The following is a 22,008-nucleotide window of genomic DNA, read 5'->3' as shown; positions in this document are numbered from 1 at the left end:
GAAATCTCATTGCATGTGCAAACAGCCCGTATGAGGGACTCATTAACATCCTAGCTCCCTGAAGAGACATGATAGGTCAAAGACTGACAGCACGCTACGGGAAGACAGGGGCAGATCGTAGGAAGACAGGAACAGACGGCCTGTATCAGCTCCTGTACTCGCTTATCAGAGGTCTGGCAGGCCGGCGGTCTCCCTGCATGATTAAACAGAGCCTGTGTTGAAGTATGAGGGGCAGATAACCGGCGGGACGTTTGCTGAGCGTCCCGCGGACCCCAAACGTGCAGTTCCGGAGAAGCAGGTTAGATCCCAGCGTGCATCCTCCACAGAGAACAGAAAGAATTGTGTGTGTGTGTGTGTGTCCTCAGCTAGATTAGTTATTAGTTATCAGTCGTGCCTTCTGACCGACTTCTACATCTGAGAAATTACTTCAATAAAATAGAACAACTTGTGACGAGAGAATGGGTTACAGAGAAGGAGCATGCTGGGTAAATTGTGACACTTCTGAATGCTTGGCAAAGGAGTCAACAGATGCAGACGTGCAGTGAGTGGATGAGCTCTCAATTTAAAAGATGGAAGAATTACAATTAGATCAAAAGAGAGAAGTGGGCAGCAAGGAGAAAGAAGCAGTGCAAACAGAAGCAGGGGAAAGATAAGGGCAGAGCTGTCACACTGGTAACACACTGACAGGAAACAGATTCCTTTTTGAAAGGAACATTTGATGCAATTGAGAAACCTGAGCCAGGAGGCTGATTAAAGTAGAGCTGCATGATCTATCGAATTCTGAAAAATACTGCAAATCTCGATAAGCTTATCATCAGGGTTGTGATATGCATTGCGATATGAAATTAAAGCCATTAATCTGTTAAGTTAATGGGAATGTGGATAAAAATCTGGGTGAGCCATGTCTTCTGACGTGTGTGAAGCGATGACATCATATGCATAATTTGTAGAACTTCTTTTAACTTGACAGTGCCTTAAAAAGACATTGCTAGTGGTGCAAAAAGCTAAAAAGTAAGTGAAATACACAGCAACTGTCCATCTAGTGCAAGTTTACATAGATAATAAAAAAATAGCACATGAAAAATTTATGAAAAAGCATGACCTTTGTGAAAGGCTCTAATTGTGTTAGCTTGTTAAAAGGAGTTGCAAAAAGAAGAACTATAAGATCTGAAGATCTTCATTAAGTCCAAGCACAATATGCTATATGACTAATGGTTAGGGATGGGCGGATTGATCCTAAAGTATTAATACTGATGTTGTAACGAAAGGATTGATCCTCAGGCAAAAATATAGATCCTAAGGTGTGTTTTTAACCAGTAATTTTAAATTCAGTGCATAAAAATAAGCTTCTAAGTGGAAAAATAAACTATGTTAGCAAATAATTGTGTAGGTTACAACTATTTCTCCTACTCATCTGAATATACGCAGTTATTCCGAGAGCTATTTCACAATAAACAAATTAAAAGTGTACACATTTTAAAGGTTTGACGTCAGTAAGATTTTTTTTTTTTATGATTCAGCAACTGTGTTACTGTTAAAACAGTCACTTTGTTAACGGACTTATTCAAACCGGTCAATGGACCGTTCGATCACTGAGCGAGTTCTTCTGTGTCTGTCATTATAACTGTCTATGTTGCTAAGCCATCTGCTTAGACGGGGTCATGTGCGAATCGATTATTATTTATCTATTATTTATTTCAGTGCTTAACTCCATGAATGAGAGTGGCATGTTTTATCTAAATGTGTATATCAGATGTATAACAGAGTTTAAATAGAGTTTTCTGTTTAATTCAGTACTTCGCTCACTCCAGTAAAAGTATGCGTACACACAGTTATTTAAATTGATAGTTAAAAGTTCAAATGGATCATGTTATGTTCTGTAAATTGTTGTTAATAAATCTGTCAAAAAATGTGCAAAAGTTTGACCTTTGGGGGTACAACAACAGCATGTCACTGGCATGCCTTTACACAAATTAACCATTGGTTTTACTACAGTAATTACAGTGTGACTTTTGTATTTGTAGTAAAACTCCAGTGACCAGAAATTTACCATGGTTACCAATACAGGAACAATATTTTATCCATGATATTTGTAGTAAAACCATGGTAATAATAAAAAAACATGGTTACTAAAATTTTACTTGTGTAACACCATGGTTATTTTTCATAAGGTATCCTCAAAGGTACACCTCTTATCTTATCTTAAAGGGTGCATACTTGAATCATTTTGTCAGGGTCCTGTCCTGGGAGCCTTGTCTGTTTTGTCTCTGTTTAATGTTTCTTTGTTTGTCTTGCGCTTGAGAACATGGCACTGTCTTTGTTTGTGTTGGCCATGTGCTCCTCTCGTCCCACCTCCTTATTTCCCGTTACCATGCCCCCTTTTTTAGTCCTTGTCTAGTTCTCGTTTTCTTGATTGTGTTCACCTGTTCTTCATGGTCTCTGCTCCCTTTATATTGTGCTCCTTTCCCTCATGTCTTTGCTGGTTTGTTTTGTGTGCCTTGTCTGCGTTCTTTGTATGCATTTTAGCTTGCCTGTGTCTACGGGTCTTATTAGACACCGCTACATTTAGTCTTTCCTGCCAGTCTAGTTTTGCATTTATTTTATTTTGATGTTTAAATTTTTCTTACTCTAGTCAAGCTCCAGTCTTTGTTTTAGCTCTAGTTCTCCCAAGCCTTATTTTTTAGTTCTCTCTTGATTTCGTTGCTATCTAGTCTTTTATTTTATTTTCTCTCTAGTTCCCTGAAAGATTGCAGTCTCGTTTTGTTTTATTCTTTTGTTTGCAGTTCCAGTTTGTTTATTTATTTATTTAGTATTATTTATTTTGTTTATTACTTTTTTTTCTTTTTTTTTGCAAGCTTATATTTTTAGTTTCTTTATTTTGTTTTCTCAAGTCATATCTATTGGCAGTGTTTGTGTTTTTTATCGTGTTTTTTTTTTTTTTAGGACCACTCTGTTTGATTACGATTATTGTAGAGGCTCTAAATGTTATTTGCCGTCAGGCTTTGCTCTGAAGTGTTCAGCTTGAGGGTTTGTCCACAAGCAAACCTAGCTGAGGTTTGAACCCCCCGGAGCCTAAGGCAATTAACCAGAATTTTTATAAGCGCCAGTTACATAATTCCATGCGGAAGTACTGTAATACAAGTACTGTAATGAGATTGGACAAGATTGAGCAATCATGTGCCTGCATGAGGAGGAGTTAGGGATGGAGGATGGAGGATGGAGGATGGGGAAGCATGTCTGTGTGACAGACTGAAGTGTCTGTCTGTGCGAACTGAAATCTGGCATAACGCATTTCTGTGCGACAGACTAAAGCAAATGAGTGTATGGATGAACTTCTGCCTTGATTAACTGGTAGTGGGAGAAGTTACGGATGAGCTGATAGCTGTCTGTCACGCCATGGTCTGCCTGAATTACGCTTGAGCTCCATTCAGTACTCTTTTTTTTCTTGTCTTGCATGTGTGTCTCATGTTGATTCCTGCCCTGCTTCCTCCATGGTCGCTGATTCTCCCGGCCTGGCAGCTAGTCTTGGTGCTACTGTATATCAGTCTGGTGCTATTGTACATCAATTCTCATCACCAAGTGTCAAGCCTCCGGTTCTCTCAGCCGCTGCCTAGTCTCCATCACTGGTCATCGTGTCTGGTTCAGTCTCACCCCCGACCAGCCTGTTTCCCAGTGTGTGGGCTGTCCCAACTGTTTGGACTGTTTCATTCCTCAGTTACATCTTGTGCCTTGTCTACTGTAATGTCAATAAATCTTGTCATCGCTCATTTCTGCATTCGGGTCCTCTCTCACTAACAACCATGACACTTATGCTACTAATATGCATCCTTTTAGAGATAGAGAAGGTCGACCTTTGAGGTTACTGTCCCAGTGAGAAGCTAAAAGTACAATTCTAGAACATTTTATTTCTGACAGTGTAAACAAAAGCATAATCTAATAAACGGAGCAATTCCAACAGGCTCCTCACACCATCGGAGCACAGGCCCTAATAATTCACAGTTTAGGCCTATTGGATGTTAAAACATGGCTTTCAAATATAATATTAAGTGGGTATAAATTCCCATTTTATTCTTAAAATAATTTAAGAGTTTAGTTTAGAGGTATTGGTATCGATACTGGCCTTGAAGGTATCAGATTAAAAATAACAAATGGTATAGCCCATTTCTAGTAATGGTTAAACATACTTGAAAATCAATTAAATTGAATAAGTATGACGGTATGACGTCAGAACCTGGAAGACTAATTCGCCGCTGGTTCCTTCAAGATTTTCCTATGGGGTTTTATAATGGGGTTTTCTTTTTTTCGATTTATATGTAAAATAAAGCCTTTGATAACCATAACCTGATGATGATTTGATGTTTTATTCTACAACGTAAATGACAGACACCCATAGTGAAAACGCAAATTTTGAAGTAGTTATGTTCATTTCTGAAAATGTACTTTTTAATAAGCAACTAGATTAGACAGCTTGGGGTGAGAGTGTGTACAGTGTATGTTGTAGAACAAAACGTCAAAGTATAGTCAAGACAAATTATATTTACCACAGGCTTTATTTTACTCATTATTTGAAAAACCCCATTATAAAACCCAATAAGAAAATCTCGAAAGAACCAGCGGCGAATTAGACATCCAGGTTCTGACGTCATTCCTGCACCACTCTATTATCAAACAAGTTATATTGTACATCACATTTCTCCATTGTATCATGCAGCCCTAAATTTAAAAGATAACAAAGAGAAGCAATAAAATAAAAACAACTCACTGATACATCGCCCCAGAATTTGGCCACGTCGTAATCGTTGGTTCGAAGGAACTCTGTGAACCACCCAATAGACCGCTTGCTGCCTTTGTCCACCGTTTCGTCTCGCTCAAAGTTCTCATTGTGTTTGTTTACAGAGTAGTTGGTCAAGTGCATGTACAGCTGGTTCTGAGGGTATTAAAAAATAAAAGTGTATCAGAGCATAGATGCCAATTTTTATTTATTTTTTTGTGGAAAAAAAAGCATAATGTCAGTGTTTTGGCAGCTGAAAGAAGTAAATCTATGTAAATAAAGCCAATATTATATAAATTGTTCTCTTATTCAACAATTCTCTTACAACAATTCACAGAATGGTTTTTAAAAAAATATTGGCAATACAATAATATTTTATTAATATATGTAATGCCAAATTTTTTAATGCAACATGTTTTAATGAAGATCCTACAATATGACAGTTAAAAAAAAAAAAAAGAAAAAAAAAAGGTTTTACAGATGGTTACATTTCAACCATTTACATTAGAACAGTTTTAGGAAGATTTTCAATATGTCATTTGCACATACTTTACAATGTGTGAACTTGTTTAGAAATCTCATTGTCATCACATTAAATATGGTGTTTACTCTAATGAATCTGTTACCTTGTATAAGAGTGTTAAAGTCAATATGAAACAGCATTTGCAGCATACTGTATACTTTTAGCTATGAAGAATTGCTTTTATCTATCAGGATTGGCGTGATGGTGAAAAGTGTCTATTTGAGTAGTATGGAGTAGAGGGTTTTGACCATTAAAGGGTTAGTTCACCCAAAAATTATGTCAGTAATTACTCACCCTCATGTTGTTCCAACCCCGTAAGACCTTCGTTCATCTTCGGAACACAAATTAAGATAGTTTTTATTAAATCTGAGAGCTGATCACTCCTCCATAGGCTTTTAAGTGATTGAAACTTGCTGGCCCAGAAAAGTTATTAAAGAGATCGTTAATATAGTCCAAGTGACTACAGTGGCTCAATCTTAAGTTTATCAAGCAACGAGAATACTTTTGTGCGCAAAAAACAAACAAAAATAACGACTTTATTCCACTATTCATTTCCTTCTCTCTGGGCCTCGTAGTGCGTCTGTGTTGCACGTCACCACGCATCACACACATGACAAGCGTCGACCAATAGTGAGCCTACGTGGTGACGTGTAACACAGACGCGCAGCGCAAAAACACTACGTAAACTAACTCGAGGCCCAGAGAGAAGGAAATGAATAGTGGAATAAAGTCGTTATTTTTGTTTGTTTTTGCGCACAAAAAGTATTCTCGTCGCTTTATAAACTTAAGATTGAGCCACTGTAGTCACTTGGACTATATTAACGATCTCTTTAATAACTTTTCTGGGCCAGCAAGTTTCAATCACTTAGAAGCCTATGGAGGAGTGATCAGCTCTCAGATTTAATAAAAAATATCTTCATTTGTGTTCCAAAGATGAACGAAGGTCTTACGGGGTTGGAACAACATGAGGGTGAGTAATTACAGACAGAATTGTCATTTTTGGGTGAACTAACCCTTTAATGAAGTAAATTTTGATGACTTTTTATTAGTTCATTTACAATTAATTCATTTACTACATAGAATTCAAATGTTCACATCGCTTTAATGATGTCATAAGCCAACCTACCAGGTTGGACTCGTTTGGGGTGTGGTACTTCTCTGTACCCATTCGAACCAGGCCGTCATTGTAGAGGAAGACACGCAGTGGATCACAGGAAGTAACAAGAATGTAGAATCTCAGGTCAAACTTGTAGCCCTCCATGAGGAAAGGCTTGTCCAAGTATTCCTGCACAATGAAGTGGTCCTGGACCGGGATCTTTTCGCAGTTTCGAATCAGAGATATCCTGGGAGAAAATGGATAAGATTCAATCAGAGCACATCCCTAAAATGTGGTGCATATTTTATTGTTGGTTAAGAATCCAAACCTCTGAAGCATATCAGAGAGAGCGAGTTTAATAAGGCGTTGTCTCTATCGCTGGCCCCTGGGCCCTGACTAGGCCCAGGTTAATAAGACCAGACGTATTGGTCTGTTTTAAGCCCTGCCATCATTTATTTCCTTTGATTTTGATGTTGAACAGATCTCCAGCTCTTGGCTGTTCTAGAATACAGACAACGATGTGTTCACCAGTACCAAACACATGAAAAAAGTGAGGTTTGGATGTTTAACAAACAAAGGGGCCTTAGAAAAACAATTTTGACGGTAAAATATATACGACCATTGGTCTGCATTGACTTAATTGGATACATGTTTCTCTTCGTCCGGTTTCCATGGCCTCAACAATTACCTGAGACGTCAACTTTCCAAGGACCACAAGCTGCTGAAAGAGGGCTTGATCACCACAGTTCATTTGTTAGCTATGTCAGCTGATAAATATTGCAAAAGAATTTGTCTGCTTGTTCTTGGTGCAATTCAATGTAGAGGTTCAGCACTATTAAAACACAGCTGAACGTTCTCATGAGTTGTGATGTTACGAAAGATTCTCTAGTGACTCATGATACATTTGACTCATTTACGGTTGTTTGTTTAGTACAAGCATAACATTGCAGAAAATGACCAAACAGGAACATGGGCTGCAAAAAGACCTGCGTAACATTGAGACGCTCCATTCTCTCAATTAAAACAATTAAAAATGATTTACTGCGATTGAGTCTCTAGCGTAATAAGTGGCTCTTGAGGGATTTCTAGGATTTATTACACTTCAAATGCATTCTGTTTTCAATAAGAAATGCCACATCCATAGCTGCTTATCGTTGAAAGGTGTTTTTTTTAATAAATAAAAAATGTATTTATAATTAAAAATTAAATATTAATTGTTTCTGCTTTGCAAAGGGTGTTCTGAGAACTTGAATTTGATGCTCAGCCAAAAGCAGCGCACTGGCCAATCTTCCTTATCTCCACCGTTTTGGCACACAGTCTCTAGTCCTGCGCTTGGCGTCCGTTGGCTCAGGTGTGTGTTTAGCGTCCAGTAGCTTGTGTTGTGTTATGTTGTAGAGGATAATGGGGTTGTTTGAATTGCATGACATGATTGATGAGGGCTGATGGCAGGTAATCAAAACCCACTTTGGCTGACTGTTTAATTTGGCACCAGTGGGGATCTCGTCTTTTAGCCCGCCACAGTTTTTAACAAGCCTCTGCTTAGACGCAAACAATATTCATTTAGTTTTCGGCCTGAAAAATAAATTACGTAGGAAGATATAACTTAATTTCCTGCGTCACGCTATGCTTTTTCAAATTTAATCTCTAGCCTAGCAGACGATCTCCTTTCACTTGTTAAATGCAGCACAATAATTCAACCTTTGATGACTTCTCATTTTAATAAGTACTGGCTTGCTGTAGCGTATGACCATAGAAATATTAATTTACAAACGGATAAAAGAGAGTCATAAATAAATCAGGTGCCCCATCTGCGGCTGTACACTTTTAGCATAGGTATGAGGTTTCAGCATTAGGATAAAGGACTGGGGTTAGGTGTATTATTAGGGTTAGAGTTCAGTTTCAAGTTTGCCATTCGGATTAATGCGTGTGGTGGCACAATATTATTTAAGCCAAGTCAAGTCACCTTTATTCATATAGCACTTTATGCAACAGAGATTGTTTCAAAGCAGCTTTACAGGGATAAACAGGAAAATAATAATTCAATGATGCAAACAGAGTTCAATTCAGCTGTAAAGCAGCTCTAAAAAGAAAATAGTGTCATTGGTCAGCTGAGGTCAGTTCAGTATTTATTCAGTTTTGTTCAATAACTGTGTAAAGATCATACAAAAATAAATTAAAAAAATGAGTCCAATTCAGTTGTAAAGCAGCTCTGTAGAAAACAGTGATGTCATGATCCAGATCGGTTCAGATCTCATTTCAATTTTCTAAGAACAGGTAAATCAATAATACTGCTGAAAATTAAGTGTCCCCTAACTAAGGGGCTGTTTACACAACACCGTTTTCAACTAAAAACATAACACTTTTTATGCGTTTTGAAACTTTTTAAAACGGTCTCCGTGTAAAGAACAAAAACACAAATCTCTGAAAACGATGACATCATGCACATGCACACTAATGGCCTGGCAGCAGAATACAGCCTTTTTTGTTGTTTTTGCGGATCTGTGTGAATGGGGATCGGTTTGACAATGGTGTCGTCTGTACGCGGAAAACTCAAAGGAACAACTTCTCCGTTTTAAGCATATTGTTGTCGTGTAAACGTACCTAAGAAAGCCAAAAGGCAACAGAGGCAAGGAACCAAAACTCCATCGGTGACAGAAATGGAGAAAAAAAACCTTGGGAGAAACCAGGCTCGAGGGGGGGCAGTTCTCCTCTGGCCAATATAAGTAAAACATTGAGCGACACTCCTATCAGATCATCACAATCCTAACCCTAACCCAGCTATTCAGGATTACTTTTAACTTCCATCTGTGTTTTCATAATATCAGACGATTGTCACATTTCACCCCTAATGGCAGCAGCACTGAACTGTCAAATTGGACATAAACCAGCCATTACCCTCTGCTTATTAAATTATATATTTTTTAAAAATAGTTTACAGAAAAAAACATTTTAATAGAAAATATTGGTAATTCTCACCTCATGCTCAAAATTTTTATTAGAATACACACAACCAGCTGGGCGGTCACATAACCACAAAAGTTCAAATATTTCAACACAACGAAAGCTCAAATCTGATCCAAATATGCATATGGTCGGAACTTCATGCAGCTTCTTGCAGCCTATAACCCAACCCTATTCATAAGCGTAGTAGGTTTATTTAACAACGACTAATTAATCAGGATACTGTTCCAGAGCCAATAAAGTAGGCTATGCTGATCAGGGTATCCTACAAACTGTACTACTGCATGTTAAGATTCTCGGAGAATGCTAAGTTGAACAAATTGTTACTGTAAAATGTTTGCCACTTTTGTAGCAGTATGCTGTTCATAGGGAAAATGACAAATAATCTATATATTTAAAAAATAATAATACTCCACAGGATGCAAAACTTCCAGTTTGTTGTAACTTACCCATGGCCCATGGCTCCATTTGCAGGCTTAACGATAAATGTTTTCTGCTTGCGTTTTCTTTTCAACTCCTTTACATAGTTCTGGAACTGTGTGCACTCGGCTGGGAAGATCCAGGTTTTGGGGATGAAGCTATATTCCTGAGGCTGACTTTTAATCATTCTAAGGAAAAGAAGAGGGTATTAAAATGAATAAAAACAAAGAGTAAAGTCAATGTCTCTTGGCTGGAAGGCAGATGTAATCAGTCATGTATCTGATATGGTATCATGTTTTCAACTCACTTGGCCATGTTCCTTGCCAAGCAGTCTTTCCGACAGATCTCACCCATTCCTGGGAAATGGTTTATCCTCTGAGGAAAATAATCACACTGTTAGAGGACACTCGGTTATTCACCTCTTAGAGGAAAAACACAACATTAGAGCCCAAGTCTTGAACTGAGACTATAATATTTTGACATTTATGTCCAATTACAGACTCAAAACAAAAGGTGGTTGTCAGACCTTTCTTAACCCCTATTTAGTTCCCCACATTGTTTTTAATTTAAAACTAAAAAAGACGATCAATTTTGACTCTAAGGGCCAAGGTAATTGGTTCTGCATCAGAGCTCATGTAGTTGTAGGTACTGACAGATGAATGAATTGCTTTGAATGCAAAGAGGAAGGGATGGGGGCTGGTGAGTTTTTCTGTATTTGAGCAAATGAGGCTGAACAAGGCCATTAATTTGACTCATATGACCTGTAGCTTGGCAGCTAAGCCAATCACAGGAAAGTGTGAGGGGGTGAGTGGGGGGGTGCACACAACATGCTTTTCCCAAAAAAGAAAACAACACAGAACACAACTGTATGAAAAGTGTTTCATGGATCAAAGCATCAAAGCCAATTATTTATATTGTGTATATAATATTAGACCGACAAGCAGAGTTGATTTTTTCACACTAACACAATACACTATTGTTTCATACAGACCGTTTATGCCATATGAATTGGGTGTAAAGGTCATTTGTTTCAATATGAAAGACAAGAAAACATAAAACATTCCCTATTACTTTCCTTCTCCAGAAAACAAAAGGAGAAATTTTGAAGCTGCTCTTTTCCAAGTAAATGCAATTGGTTCTGATATGTAACCAAATGTGTAACTCCAGTGGTTTAATGAGGGGGAGTAAATTATGATTTATTTTTTTATTTTTAGGTGATGCATTCCTTTAAGGTTGTTTTAATTAAGATGCCTCCTAAGATACCTTAATTTTGCTAAATTTTAAGACAGAAAGCATATATCCTTTACACAGAAGACAATTCCAGAATGCAATGTAAGCTCAGTGAGAAATTAAATAAAAAATGTTGGACGATGTGAGAGAATGACTGATTGTTAACGTGTTTCACCTCTGAAATGGATTAGTAAAAATATTCAGTGTCATTTAAAACAGAATACCCATTATTGTTTGTGTGATATGCATAAAAACACATATTAGAGTATTGTGCTTTTAGCTTATCAAAATGTTAACGTCAAACTGCTTTGACCTCTGACAGCTTTGAATCTGATGCTAGTAAAAGTACTGACCACATAAACAGAGACCAAATCCTATAACTTTCTGCCAGGCTGCAATGTGTTTTTTGTGTGTGTGTGTGTGTGTGTGTGTTTTGAGAATAGCTATACAGCAGTGGGGATTTCTTTAAGACTGCAAGGGAAGCTTGGCTTCCCCTATAATGTCAAAAAAATGTATGGTCAAATATGTACTATTGTGTTAACATTTTATTGACTAAAAATGCGTTAGAAAACGTTCATCTCAAAGACGAGTTCGTTCAGAATCAGCTACATACGGCAGGTCGGCTGACTCGATTTCCTTCTCATACATTCCCGTAGTGTCACAGACAGTGCATTTCCCTGTTGAAGCCCAGCGTCCATTGACTTCAATGGGGCTGCTCTGAACAGTTTTTTTCAGCGCTTCGAAACTAGACGGTCATTGGATAAATGCTGCGATTATGTCCCGCCCACGGACGCTCAGCGTCTCTGGGGGTGAATGAGGAGTGGGCTGGCCCGGACTCCGGGCTTCCGCGTGATGATTGGAGGGGCTGCATCTCCTTTTGATTGACAGCGATTTCATACAATAAAAAGTCGCTGCCGCTGAAGCTATTGGAGCTCAGTCCCATCGCGGATTTTTCAAGTGATAGTCAAAAGACAAACTGCTGCTACCTCTTTCTTGGTATTTTCTTGTCGAAATTGCTAGCCATTTTTCATAATACATTTCACACAATTATACATTTATACCTTTATTCTATTATTACTTATCCTATTATATTTTTTATAATAGTATTAGTAATAATTAAAACAATAATTATTAAAATAATTAAAAATAGCCTAGGCCTATATATTATTAGTATTATTATTATACTTTATTATATTATTATTTATACCTTTATTATATTATTACATTTATACAATTATACCTAACTCTGCTGGCCATTGAGAGGACACTGGTCAAGTCACTGGAAAAGACGCCTAGTTGGAACGATATGGTCACAGAGCATTTTCTTGAAAAGGAACGTTGGGCAGAATTTACGTATAAATAAATTGACAATTTTTATGATGTAGGCCGAAAATGAGTTCCCCTCTTTGAAAGACCAGCAGCCGCCACTGCTATACAGATTGGACAAAAATGTATAATGAGAACAAGTGGACAACTCATAGCCTTTGGATAGGTGTAACGTGTGTGCTCTGTTTTGATTTAGTTTTCATTATTCTTTGTTCTGGTTTGCCTGTGTGACATTAGGTGTGTTAGACATCGGCTGCGGCTGTATGTAACCGATCGGCGAGAGTTGACGTGTGCAGGCGGGGAAACGGAGACGTGAAGACGGACACTTTCTGCATCCCGTAGTGACAGCTCACACTGTGTTTGCATACTTTACCATAGCTGGAGTGAAATAAATGCAACATTTGTCAAATACACAGACGTTTCAGATACGTTTCCATTTAATACTTTATGTACTGCTAAATACAGCGTCTGTTTGTACAAGAATAAAGTTCAACATAATACTATTATACTATTTATATATACACTATTTAAATACCAATGAAGTGGGGTCTACGTTTTTTTCAGTTTTATTTTGATAAACATGACACAGAATAACATCGCGACTATATGAAAAGAGCTTTTACTGTTATAAAAATGCAGATTTGTGAGCATTAGTTGAAGTCAAGGTGTTCGAATAACACGAAACGTCTCGATCACATATGGACAGCGCCCGTGCAGAAGTAATGGTGTTAAGTACCTCTGGGGGTAAGTCACCAAGAACCTCCGCGTCCTGTCCAGGGATCAGATTAGAGTCCTGCACGGGTTCGGGTACCCGCTCAAACGGGTGAAAAATATCCAACTGTGTCGGATACGGGTGCGGGTCGGGTCGGACACGGGGGAAACACGGGTCTAAACACGGGTTTAAAACAATCACATGCAAACGTAAAAATATATGCACATTTTTAGGAACACATCTACAAAAATATTCCTGTATTTCAAGTTGATAAAATAATTTAAAATCCACATCAGTTTATTTGTGCCCACGCGCCACGCCCTCCCAGGATCTATAACGTTACCTAGGCTACTACTTTCACTTTGAAAAATTCCTCATAACCGCGCGCGCGATCTGCTTGCAGTCGTCGAGATGGATGCTGAGGAGTTGAAGAAAAGAATAGCTAGTGGAGATTGTAAATTTGTTGACAATACGTCATCAAAAGGCAAGTCCAGTGTGTGGGAGAAATTTGGAGTTATCTGAAGAAAACAATATTGTGCTGCATGCATTTTCGTGTTGGATAGCCGCAAATGTGGAACTTCATCGCCGAGGAAGCACGCAGATAACTGTGGTAACAAACCAAGCAGTTCTATCGAACAGTATTTTTCAAATTTAACACTGTTCAGTATGTGTGGTGTGCAGGGCGTGTTTGAACCCGAAATTGTCAGATGTAGGCTAGACGAAATTGCGTGGCAGATATAGTGTTGTAGCCGCGTCTGTTACTCAGTTTTGTGGTAACGTTTGCCATGTTCTTCATGTACCGGCCTTTTGACAGCTTCGGCTGGAGTTGTCCTTGTGTTAATTGTCGTTTTAACTTCTGTATGACCTGGCAATAAACATTTTTGTAATTGTGTCTATAATGTGATTGGCTAAACTGATTTTATTTCAGGTGCGGGTCGGGTGTCGGTTCTATTTTAAGCGGGTCGGGTGCGGATTTTAATTAGTGCTGTTGACGGATAACGGGTCGGATGCGGTTTGAAGCACTGCGGGTACGGGCGGGTGCGGGTTTACAAAATCGGACCCGTGCAGGACTCTGGACCAGATATGGAGTTTCCAGAGGTCCGGACGCTGAGTCAGAAGGTCCTTCCTCAGAGGAATGGGCCAGGGAGGGACTGTCACGAGGAGCATGAGTTCTGGGAACCAGGTCCGGGTGGGCCAATAGGAAGCCACCAGAAGGACCTACTCCTCGTCCTCCCTGACTTTGCACAGGGTCTGCGCAAGTAGGTTCACTAGAGGAGACGCAAATTTGGAGGATGCATTCGAAAATGCGTTTCTGCGTGAGCATTTTGAACGGTAGCTTGTGGAGGCTCCGATTCAAAACTCGCAGGTCCAAGATCGGGCGTAACCCACCTCCTTTTTGGGGTACAATGAAGTAGGGACCAAAGGGACCGTAGGCGTACCCAGAGTGGGGCAGCGAGGTGGAACACAGGGACGCGGCTCGGGAGGCTCTCTCTGGGAGGAGGTGCAGGATTGAATTCTCAAACCACACACTCGCCGGCCTGCTGGCGATAGAAGAGGCGGATGAGAGTGGTGAGGATTCTCTCCCCCCACTGCTCTCCTCACTGCTCACCAGTGTGGACATCGCACGACCCACTGACCGCACGGTGACCTTCGCCGCACGAAGAACACTGGAGAACTTGTGGATTGTGACCACCCTCGTGCAGTTTCTTCAGTGCCTTGGCCTGATGGACCTGCAGCAACGCCATGGGTTGCATAGCAGAGGTGGCTTCCCCACAGGCCTTGTAAGCCTTGCCGGTTAAGTCCGACGAGTACTTACAGGCCTGGGAAGGGAGACACGGTTCTCCGCGACAAGTGGAGTTAGGACACAGCTGCATTGCAATGGCCAGCTCCACTGGCGGGATACGCGTGTATCCCTTAGCCATCCCCCCATCAAGGGTGGTGAGGGAGGAGAAGCCATCGGTTTCTGGCAGTAAAAGGTGCCATCCACGTTCCCCTGAGCACCTCGTGCACCTCCGGGAAGAAAGGCACTGGGGTGGGTTGCTAAGAACCAGCGCGCGCCACCCCGATATACCAATCATCCAGCCTCGAGGGCTCGGGACATGGTGGAGGGTTCCACATGAGCCCGGTCCTGTAGGCAGCCCAGGAAAGCATGGCCATCATCTCCGGGTGCAACTCGGGCACAGCTGGCACACCTGAAGGAGGCAGCGGCGCAGAGTCGTCGTCCACGGAGAGGTCTGACCCACCCTCTGATGCAGCGATCGACATCTGTTAATCGCGGGGAGCACCAAAGGAAACGACTGGTACACACCTCGAGGATGGTCCAACGCGTTCCGTTGGCGGCTCTACTGGCTGCGGAGTGTGAGAGGGATGAGGGTTCCTAGGGGGTTGGTTCCCCGAAGGAAGTACGCTCACCGTGATCCTCAGGTCTCCCGTGTCAGTGCCCAAAGCAACCCTCTAAGGAGGGTAAGATCGAGGCGCAGGCACGGGGCCTCCGCCCCTTTGCAGGAACGAGAGTCTCGACCGCAGCTCCGAGATGGTCATCTTCCCACAATGGGTACATGACTCATCCACGAAGGTTTGATGCAAATGATTCCACGCCAATGTGCATTGGCTCGTTTAGTTTCACTCAAAGTAGCCTTCTCTAGCTAGATTCCTATTCGTCAGAATGAACCAGCCGGCTGATCTCGCATCTTGCCATACTTGCCATACGTCACAGTCACATGGCGATGCGCTGTCTCAAGTTGACACAATTTCTAACCGGATGCACTGCTTCAAGTCAGCCACCAATCTCTAGTTTCATAGTGTGTGCCTGTTTGTTCCTGTGATTATGATTCTGTTCACTTGTAGTTCAAATAATTATCTCATTTAGTCTGATTATATCTACTCCATTTTGTTTGGTTCTTTGTCCCGTCTTGTTAATATAAGATGTGGTTGTGTTTTCTCCAACATTTCTCCTGAGTTTACCTTGTGGATTATGATAAAGACTGTTATTGTTATCTCTTTCGTCTTCATTGTGTGCTTCGTATAGCCACGCCGTAACAGATAGTATTGTCAGCTTTTTGTTTACTCTACAACATATATGCGCATAAGATGGACAGCCTGATTTTTTTTTTTTTTTTGGCCTGATTTAAGCTAAGTTTATGTTACCAGATTTTATTTCTGGTTTGACATATATTATTGAAACACAGGCTCCATTCAAATTGTAAAAAATTCTTCTTCTGCAGGCGGAGGTAGGAAGCCAACAAGGAATGTCCGAATCCAAAGATTGACACATCCCGTCAACCTTCATCTGATCGATTTTTGAAGGCAACATATATGTATCCTTCACTGCCTATGTTATTCTACTATCCTGGGGTGCGTTTCCCAAACGTAGGTCATGGGACCTACACAACTACACAAACATCGCAACTATGGTCGCAAGTTCCATTGAACTCTATTGCTAACGACAGAACTTGCGACCATAGTTGGCTTTAAGAAAAGCACCCCTGTGTGTTTGATCCCTTGAGTTGAACTAAAAAATATTTTTATCTCAAGCAAGAAATTAATATTGTCTTAAGTAAATATTCGCTTGGTTATCACAATAGTCTCTCTATTTTGTTGTAGATCACCTTTATGCCGCCTCAGAAGCCTGTCTGAAATCAGTTTAGGGTATGCCTGCAGCAAGGGAACAAGTTGAACGATTGCTAATCCTTCGAAAGCAGCCACAGTTCAATGGCTGCTGAATGAACTGACTTGCCCTAAAACGGACTTTGGTTCAAATCTGTTCCTGACCAATTTGCTGACCTCAGGTGACCTCAATTGATGCTTTACTACTCTATAGTACTTTAGCCATAAAGGTTATATACAGTACATTAGATGACTTCTGTTGATTAAACTGCAAATGCCTGTGAAGGATGATGGGGAAATGAGTATAAGCCATGGTAAAGGTCACATCTCTTAATCCAGGGAAAATAAGAGGAAACCATTGAGGAGTTAGTTTGTTTTTTGTTTTCATTCTTTGAACTGAAAGGAAAATCAGAGTACCTGGTAGTTCCTGAGCTCAGCGATTTTCTCATGTTGCACGGCAGAGTCGTTCCAGATGAGATTGGCCATCTCATCCTCATCTCTGGCTTTATGAAAGGTCATCTCCTCAATGACGATACGAACTGCAAATAAATCAAATTAGATTCCTTTGATATGCATTGACTCTGACAATACTGGATCATCTTTCTTTTTCAATGAGCACAAACAACTGACTTCATTAGTAGAATTCATCCACAGATATCTTGTTATTTACTTTAAATAAAAACTCATGCTTTAATAATGATTATGCATGACTTATGCATCAACCCAAGTGCTTTAAGAATGTTTTGTCTGCATTTCATTATCTTTCCAAAAAAAACATTACATAGCTGTAGCAATTGGCAATATTATAATCATGATGTTGTTTTTCCATAAATATCAGCATTACTGGATAAAACCAAATCGGTGTGGCTTAGACTGAAATCCGGTTAAACCAAAGCTAGAAATCTTGACATGCCTGTTAAGTAATTATATGACTGTTAATTGAGAGATTTACTGTAAAGAATTATACTTGTACTTGTGTTTCATAAATCATTATAAATAATTTAAAAACTGTGCAATTCCAGGCTGATGTAGAAAAACAAAAAAAATCTGTGTCAGAAGTCTGCTATTTTTTTTAGTTCCACTGACCTGCATCTCGCATTTTTAAATACCAAAACGCTTTGTGTGAATGTCCCCTTTCATCAACAAGTTTGACATAATGAACAAATCGTTTTTCCTACCGATCTCATATTTTGTTCCTGCAACGTTGGCTGTTATGAAACCCTTCTTCTTCTTCTTGGTGTGGACCTTCCTCTTTACTCCATTCTGATTGGATAGTGCCGGTGGTATGTTCATGGGGGACGTTCCTTGATCGTCTGTGGAACATGAAGAACATTTAGTGACTGACAGTTCACTAAGGTTTTTATGTTGGCTTGAGAAAGCCAACATACTGATATTCCATTTAAACTTTTTCTTCTAAAATTTCTGACTGTAATTCTTCCTAGAGCTTTAAAGTGACAACTACCAAACTCGGCACAGACCTTAAGGCTGATCTGACAAAAGGTGTGCATGTAAACAATGAATGGCGACTGCAGAAAGCAAAAGCCGAATCCCGGACATGTTGGACCATCTCGGCGGCCGGACAGGTCCAGGAAAAAGAGGATGGTAACCCCTACTACTCAGATTTCTCCTACTACTCAGCTTTCTCCACAGAACAATAGCCTGCTAGCTTAGCTTCCAAATTAAGACGGCTTGACACTGTGTGTAGTGTGTACATTCTGTGAGTGAGATCAGATCCCACCTCCTATGGGCGGGTTGAAAACATGCGGAACAGCTCCACCTACTGGCTGTAGTTTCTCGCCTCTGGCCAAAAAATCCTCAGATGACGCAAAATGACGATTTTTGCGTCATCGGAGGATTTTTTCCAGACAAAAAAATACATAAATATCTCGTCTCAGGGGGATATGAGGGTGGAAAGCACGGTAATTCGAAAATACTACAGGTTTTCCACTGATACAAAGCTTAATGCTAAATCCTGAAGTATCCCTTTAATTTTTTTTTTTTCTGGTAGACCGTATGCCCTTCAAAACCTTTAAACTTCAAACTTTAAAACTCCTTCAATTAAAAACCTTCAAATTTCAAGTTTTTAAAAGTACTTTACTTTTGGGCATTGGGCATAAAGGGTCTGCATGTATGCTCTGGTATTCTGGGTGAGCTTTTGGGGTCACAGTTGTAATTGTATCGAACTTACCTCCATCATTGGGGGGTGAGGGCATATCTCCAACAGCTGATCTCTTACTGCCTCAGAGACTTTTGAGGCACAGTTTGGCACCAATCTACTTCCTCTTCGCTGTCTTTGTGACAACAGTTTTAGGAGGTGGCAATATCATCTGTCCACTTAGATCATGAGGCAGGGGACGGGGTGAAGGTTGGTTGTAGACCGGATATCTATAAGGAAAGAGGTCAAGGCTTTTTCACACAACCACAGATGGGCATATAGACAAGGTGTCTGAGGAAGAGAGAGAGAGAAAGCGGAAGATTGGTAATGTCAGACAAAGAAGAAAAGCGAGGGAACTGCACAGTCTGGCCAAACGTTTTCTGTGTCACTCAAACCTATCAGCGCCGTTGACAGCAGGTTTCACCTCACTGATCAGCTCTTGCTGCCTGACGGGGGCTTCAGCCGATGAGGGTCTGTCTGCTTCTTGTCAAGCAAACGCAACATTAGCACCACTGGATCATCAGCCTGTGAGATTTTCCATGTTTAACATTCTAATGTTCGCTTTACATGTCTGTAATCTGTCACGCAGCAAAGCACACGTCTAACAGCACAACATGCTCTATATTAACATCAAACTCAAAAACAAGGCAATACTTTCTTTTGACACAAGGATGACAAACAACAGTGGTGGATGTAGTACAGTATATCCGAATTTCATACATACTACCCATATTCATAATATTTAGAGAGTAGCCTACTTTTTGAATGGTTGCAAAGTAAATTCAAATGTAGTACCTACTTAGACAGTACGCGATTAAGTACGCAATAGGATGGTTGTGTATACACATAATTATGTTCAAAGACAATCTAAAAGTGAATTTTGCATAATAGGTCCCATTTAAAAATGATGAATCTGAATAAAAATTTTAGTAGGTGGGTGAAATGCATATAGGAAATGCATAAATGCATCCTGATAGCTTAGAGGAAATGCATAAAGATTTTTCACAAATATATTGACAATATTCAACATACAGTTGTTATTCAACCCCCATTGCAAATCAGGGTTTTTTTTGGCAAAATTGATAGTCTTTCAGCTGTTTGCAATGAACAAATCAGACAAAAGTCAAGTCAAGTCAAGTCAAGTTTATTTGTATAGCGCTTTTCACAATACAGATTGTATCAAAGCAGCTTCACAGTATTAAATTAAAATAATACAACAAAGTTTGTTTCAAGAGGAATTTATTGATTGATAAAATTAAATTAAATATCCCCAAAATATCCCCAACTGAGCAAGCCAAAGGCAACAGTGGCAAGGAACCGAAAAACTCCATCAAGAGACCTAATGGTGTCCTAAAACTCCATCAGGTGACCTAATGGAGAAAAAAAAACCTTGGGAGAACCCAGGCTCAGTCGGGGGCCAGTTCTCCTCTGGCATTTATGAGCTAGAGGCCGGATTGTAGTTTGAACTGTAGGATTATATGAATGCCTGGCTGAAGAGATGAGACTTTAATCTAGTTTTAAACTGGGAGAGCGAGTCTGAGCAACGAACAGTATCAGGAAGACTATTCCAGAGTTTTGGAGCCAAATGTGAAAATGCTCTCCCTCCTTTGGTGGTTCTGGATATCCTAGGTATGACCAAAAGCCTTGAATTTAGTGATCTTAAAGAGCGCGATGGATTATAGGGTGATAGAAGATCCGTTAAATAGACTGGAGCTAAGCCGTTTAGGGCTTTATAAGTCAGTAGCAATACCTTGTAATTAATACGGAACTTTATAGGTAACCAATGCAGTGATGATAAAATCGGTGTTATATGATCATATTTTCTTGATCTCGTAAGAACTCTAGCGGCGGCATTTTGGACTAACTGTAGCTTGTTTATTGAGGATGCAGGACAACTAGCTAATAAAGCATTACAGTAATCCAGTCTCGAGGTCATGAATGCATGAACTAACTTTTCTGCATCAGAAACTGATAGCATATTACGTAGCTTAGCAATGTTTCTAAGGTGGAAAAAGGCTGTTTTTGTAACATATGAAATATGATTTTCAAAAGACAGGTTGCAATCGAGTATAACACCCAGGTCTTTTACTGTAGAGGATAAAGTAACAGGACATTGTGTTGTGCGAGGTTTTGTGGGCGGTTTTTTGAACCGATAAGTATTACCTCTGTCTTGTCTGGATTTAATAAAAGAAAATTACGCGTCATCCAAACTTTTATATCTTTAACACACTCTGTCAATTTGGAAAATTTAGCGTTTTCATCCGGCCGGGATGAAATATATATTTGAGTGTCATCAGCATAACAATGGAAACTAATTCCATGTTTCCTTATAATATTTCCAAGTGGCATCATATATATTGAAAATAACAGAGGGCCTAATACAGATCCCTGCGGCACTCCATAGTTTACTGGAGTTATGATCGATTTTTCTCCATTTAAATAGACAAAATGGTAGCGGTCAGATAGGTATGATTTGAACCAGCTTAGTGCTTGTCCTTGAACACCAGTATAATTTTGTAGTCGATCTAAGAGTAATGTATGATCTATAGTATCGAACGCAGCACTAAGATCAAGTAAAACTAGTATTGAGATACAGCCTTGGTCAGAAGCTAAAAGTAAATCATTTGTGATTTTAACGAGCGCAGTTTCAGTGCTATGATGCCGTCTGAATCCAGACTGAAACTTTTCATAGATATCATTTTGTTGCAAGAAAGAGCCCAGTTGAGCGGACACCACTTTTTCTAATATTTTAGACATAAATGGAAGATTTGAAATGGGTCTATAATTTGCTAGATTATTATGATCTAATTGTGGTTTCTTAATGAGAGGTTTTATAACTGCCAGTTTAAATGTTCTTGGAACATGACCTAAAGATAAAGACGAGTTAATAATATTGAGGAGAGGCTCTTCCACTACAGGTAACACTTCTTTCAGTAGTTTAGTTGGTATAGGATCTAATAAACATGTTGTTGTTTTAGATGAAGTGATACGTTTATTTAACTCTTTTTGTTCTATAGTTGTAAAGCACTGTAATTGTTCTTGCGGGGTGATAATTGAAGCTGAATTATAAGGCGCGATTGAAGATTGAACGTTTACAATTGTGGTTCTGACGCTTTCTATTTTCTCAGTGAAGAAGTTCATGAAATCATTACTACTGAACTGTAACGGGATATTTTGTTCGGGTGACGTCTGTTTATTTGTTAGTCTA

The 22,008-nt window shown here is 39.7% G+C and overlaps 1 protein-coding gene across 3 annotated transcripts in view; it reads right to left on the bottom strand.

Annotated features, from left to right (window-relative positions):
- ttll7 (tubulin tyrosine ligase-like family, member 7) overlaps positions 1 to 22,008 on the bottom strand; it is a 129,795-nt gene that overhangs the window by 69,646 nt on the left and 38,141 nt on the right. For 2 of the 3 annotated variants that reach the window (XM_082156733.1, XM_082156734.1), the window contains exons 2-8: positions 18,834 to 19,030; positions 17,824 to 17,958; positions 17,063 to 17,184; positions 10,079 to 10,146; positions 9,801 to 9,959; positions 6,421 to 6,637; positions 4,763 to 4,927 (exon numbers count right to left, since the gene is read on the bottom strand). In XM_082156733.1, coding sequence (XP_082012859.1) covers positions 4,763 to 4,927; positions 6,421 to 6,637; positions 9,801 to 9,959; positions 10,079 to 10,146; positions 17,063 to 17,184; positions 17,824 to 17,958; positions 18,834 to 18,858 — 891 coding nt within the window. In that variant the 5' untranslated portion in view covers positions 18,859 to 19,030. Of the gene's footprint in view, positions 1 to 4,762; positions 4,928 to 6,420; positions 6,638 to 9,800; positions 9,960 to 10,078; positions 10,147 to 17,062; positions 17,185 to 17,731; positions 17,760 to 17,823; positions 17,959 to 18,833; positions 19,031 to 22,008 lie in introns of those variants that run through there. The other variant, XM_082156735.1, reaches the window with a different exon arrangement.

Source organism: Leuciscus leuciscus (genome assembly GCF_965113295.1).
Source record: "Leuciscus leuciscus genome assembly, chromosome: 23".
Taxonomy (NCBI): domain Eukaryota; kingdom Metazoa; phylum Chordata; class Actinopteri; order Cypriniformes; family Leuciscidae; genus Leuciscus; species Leuciscus leuciscus.
Note: the sequence above shows the minus strand (reverse complement) of the source record. Positions and strands in the feature narration are given on the sequence as shown.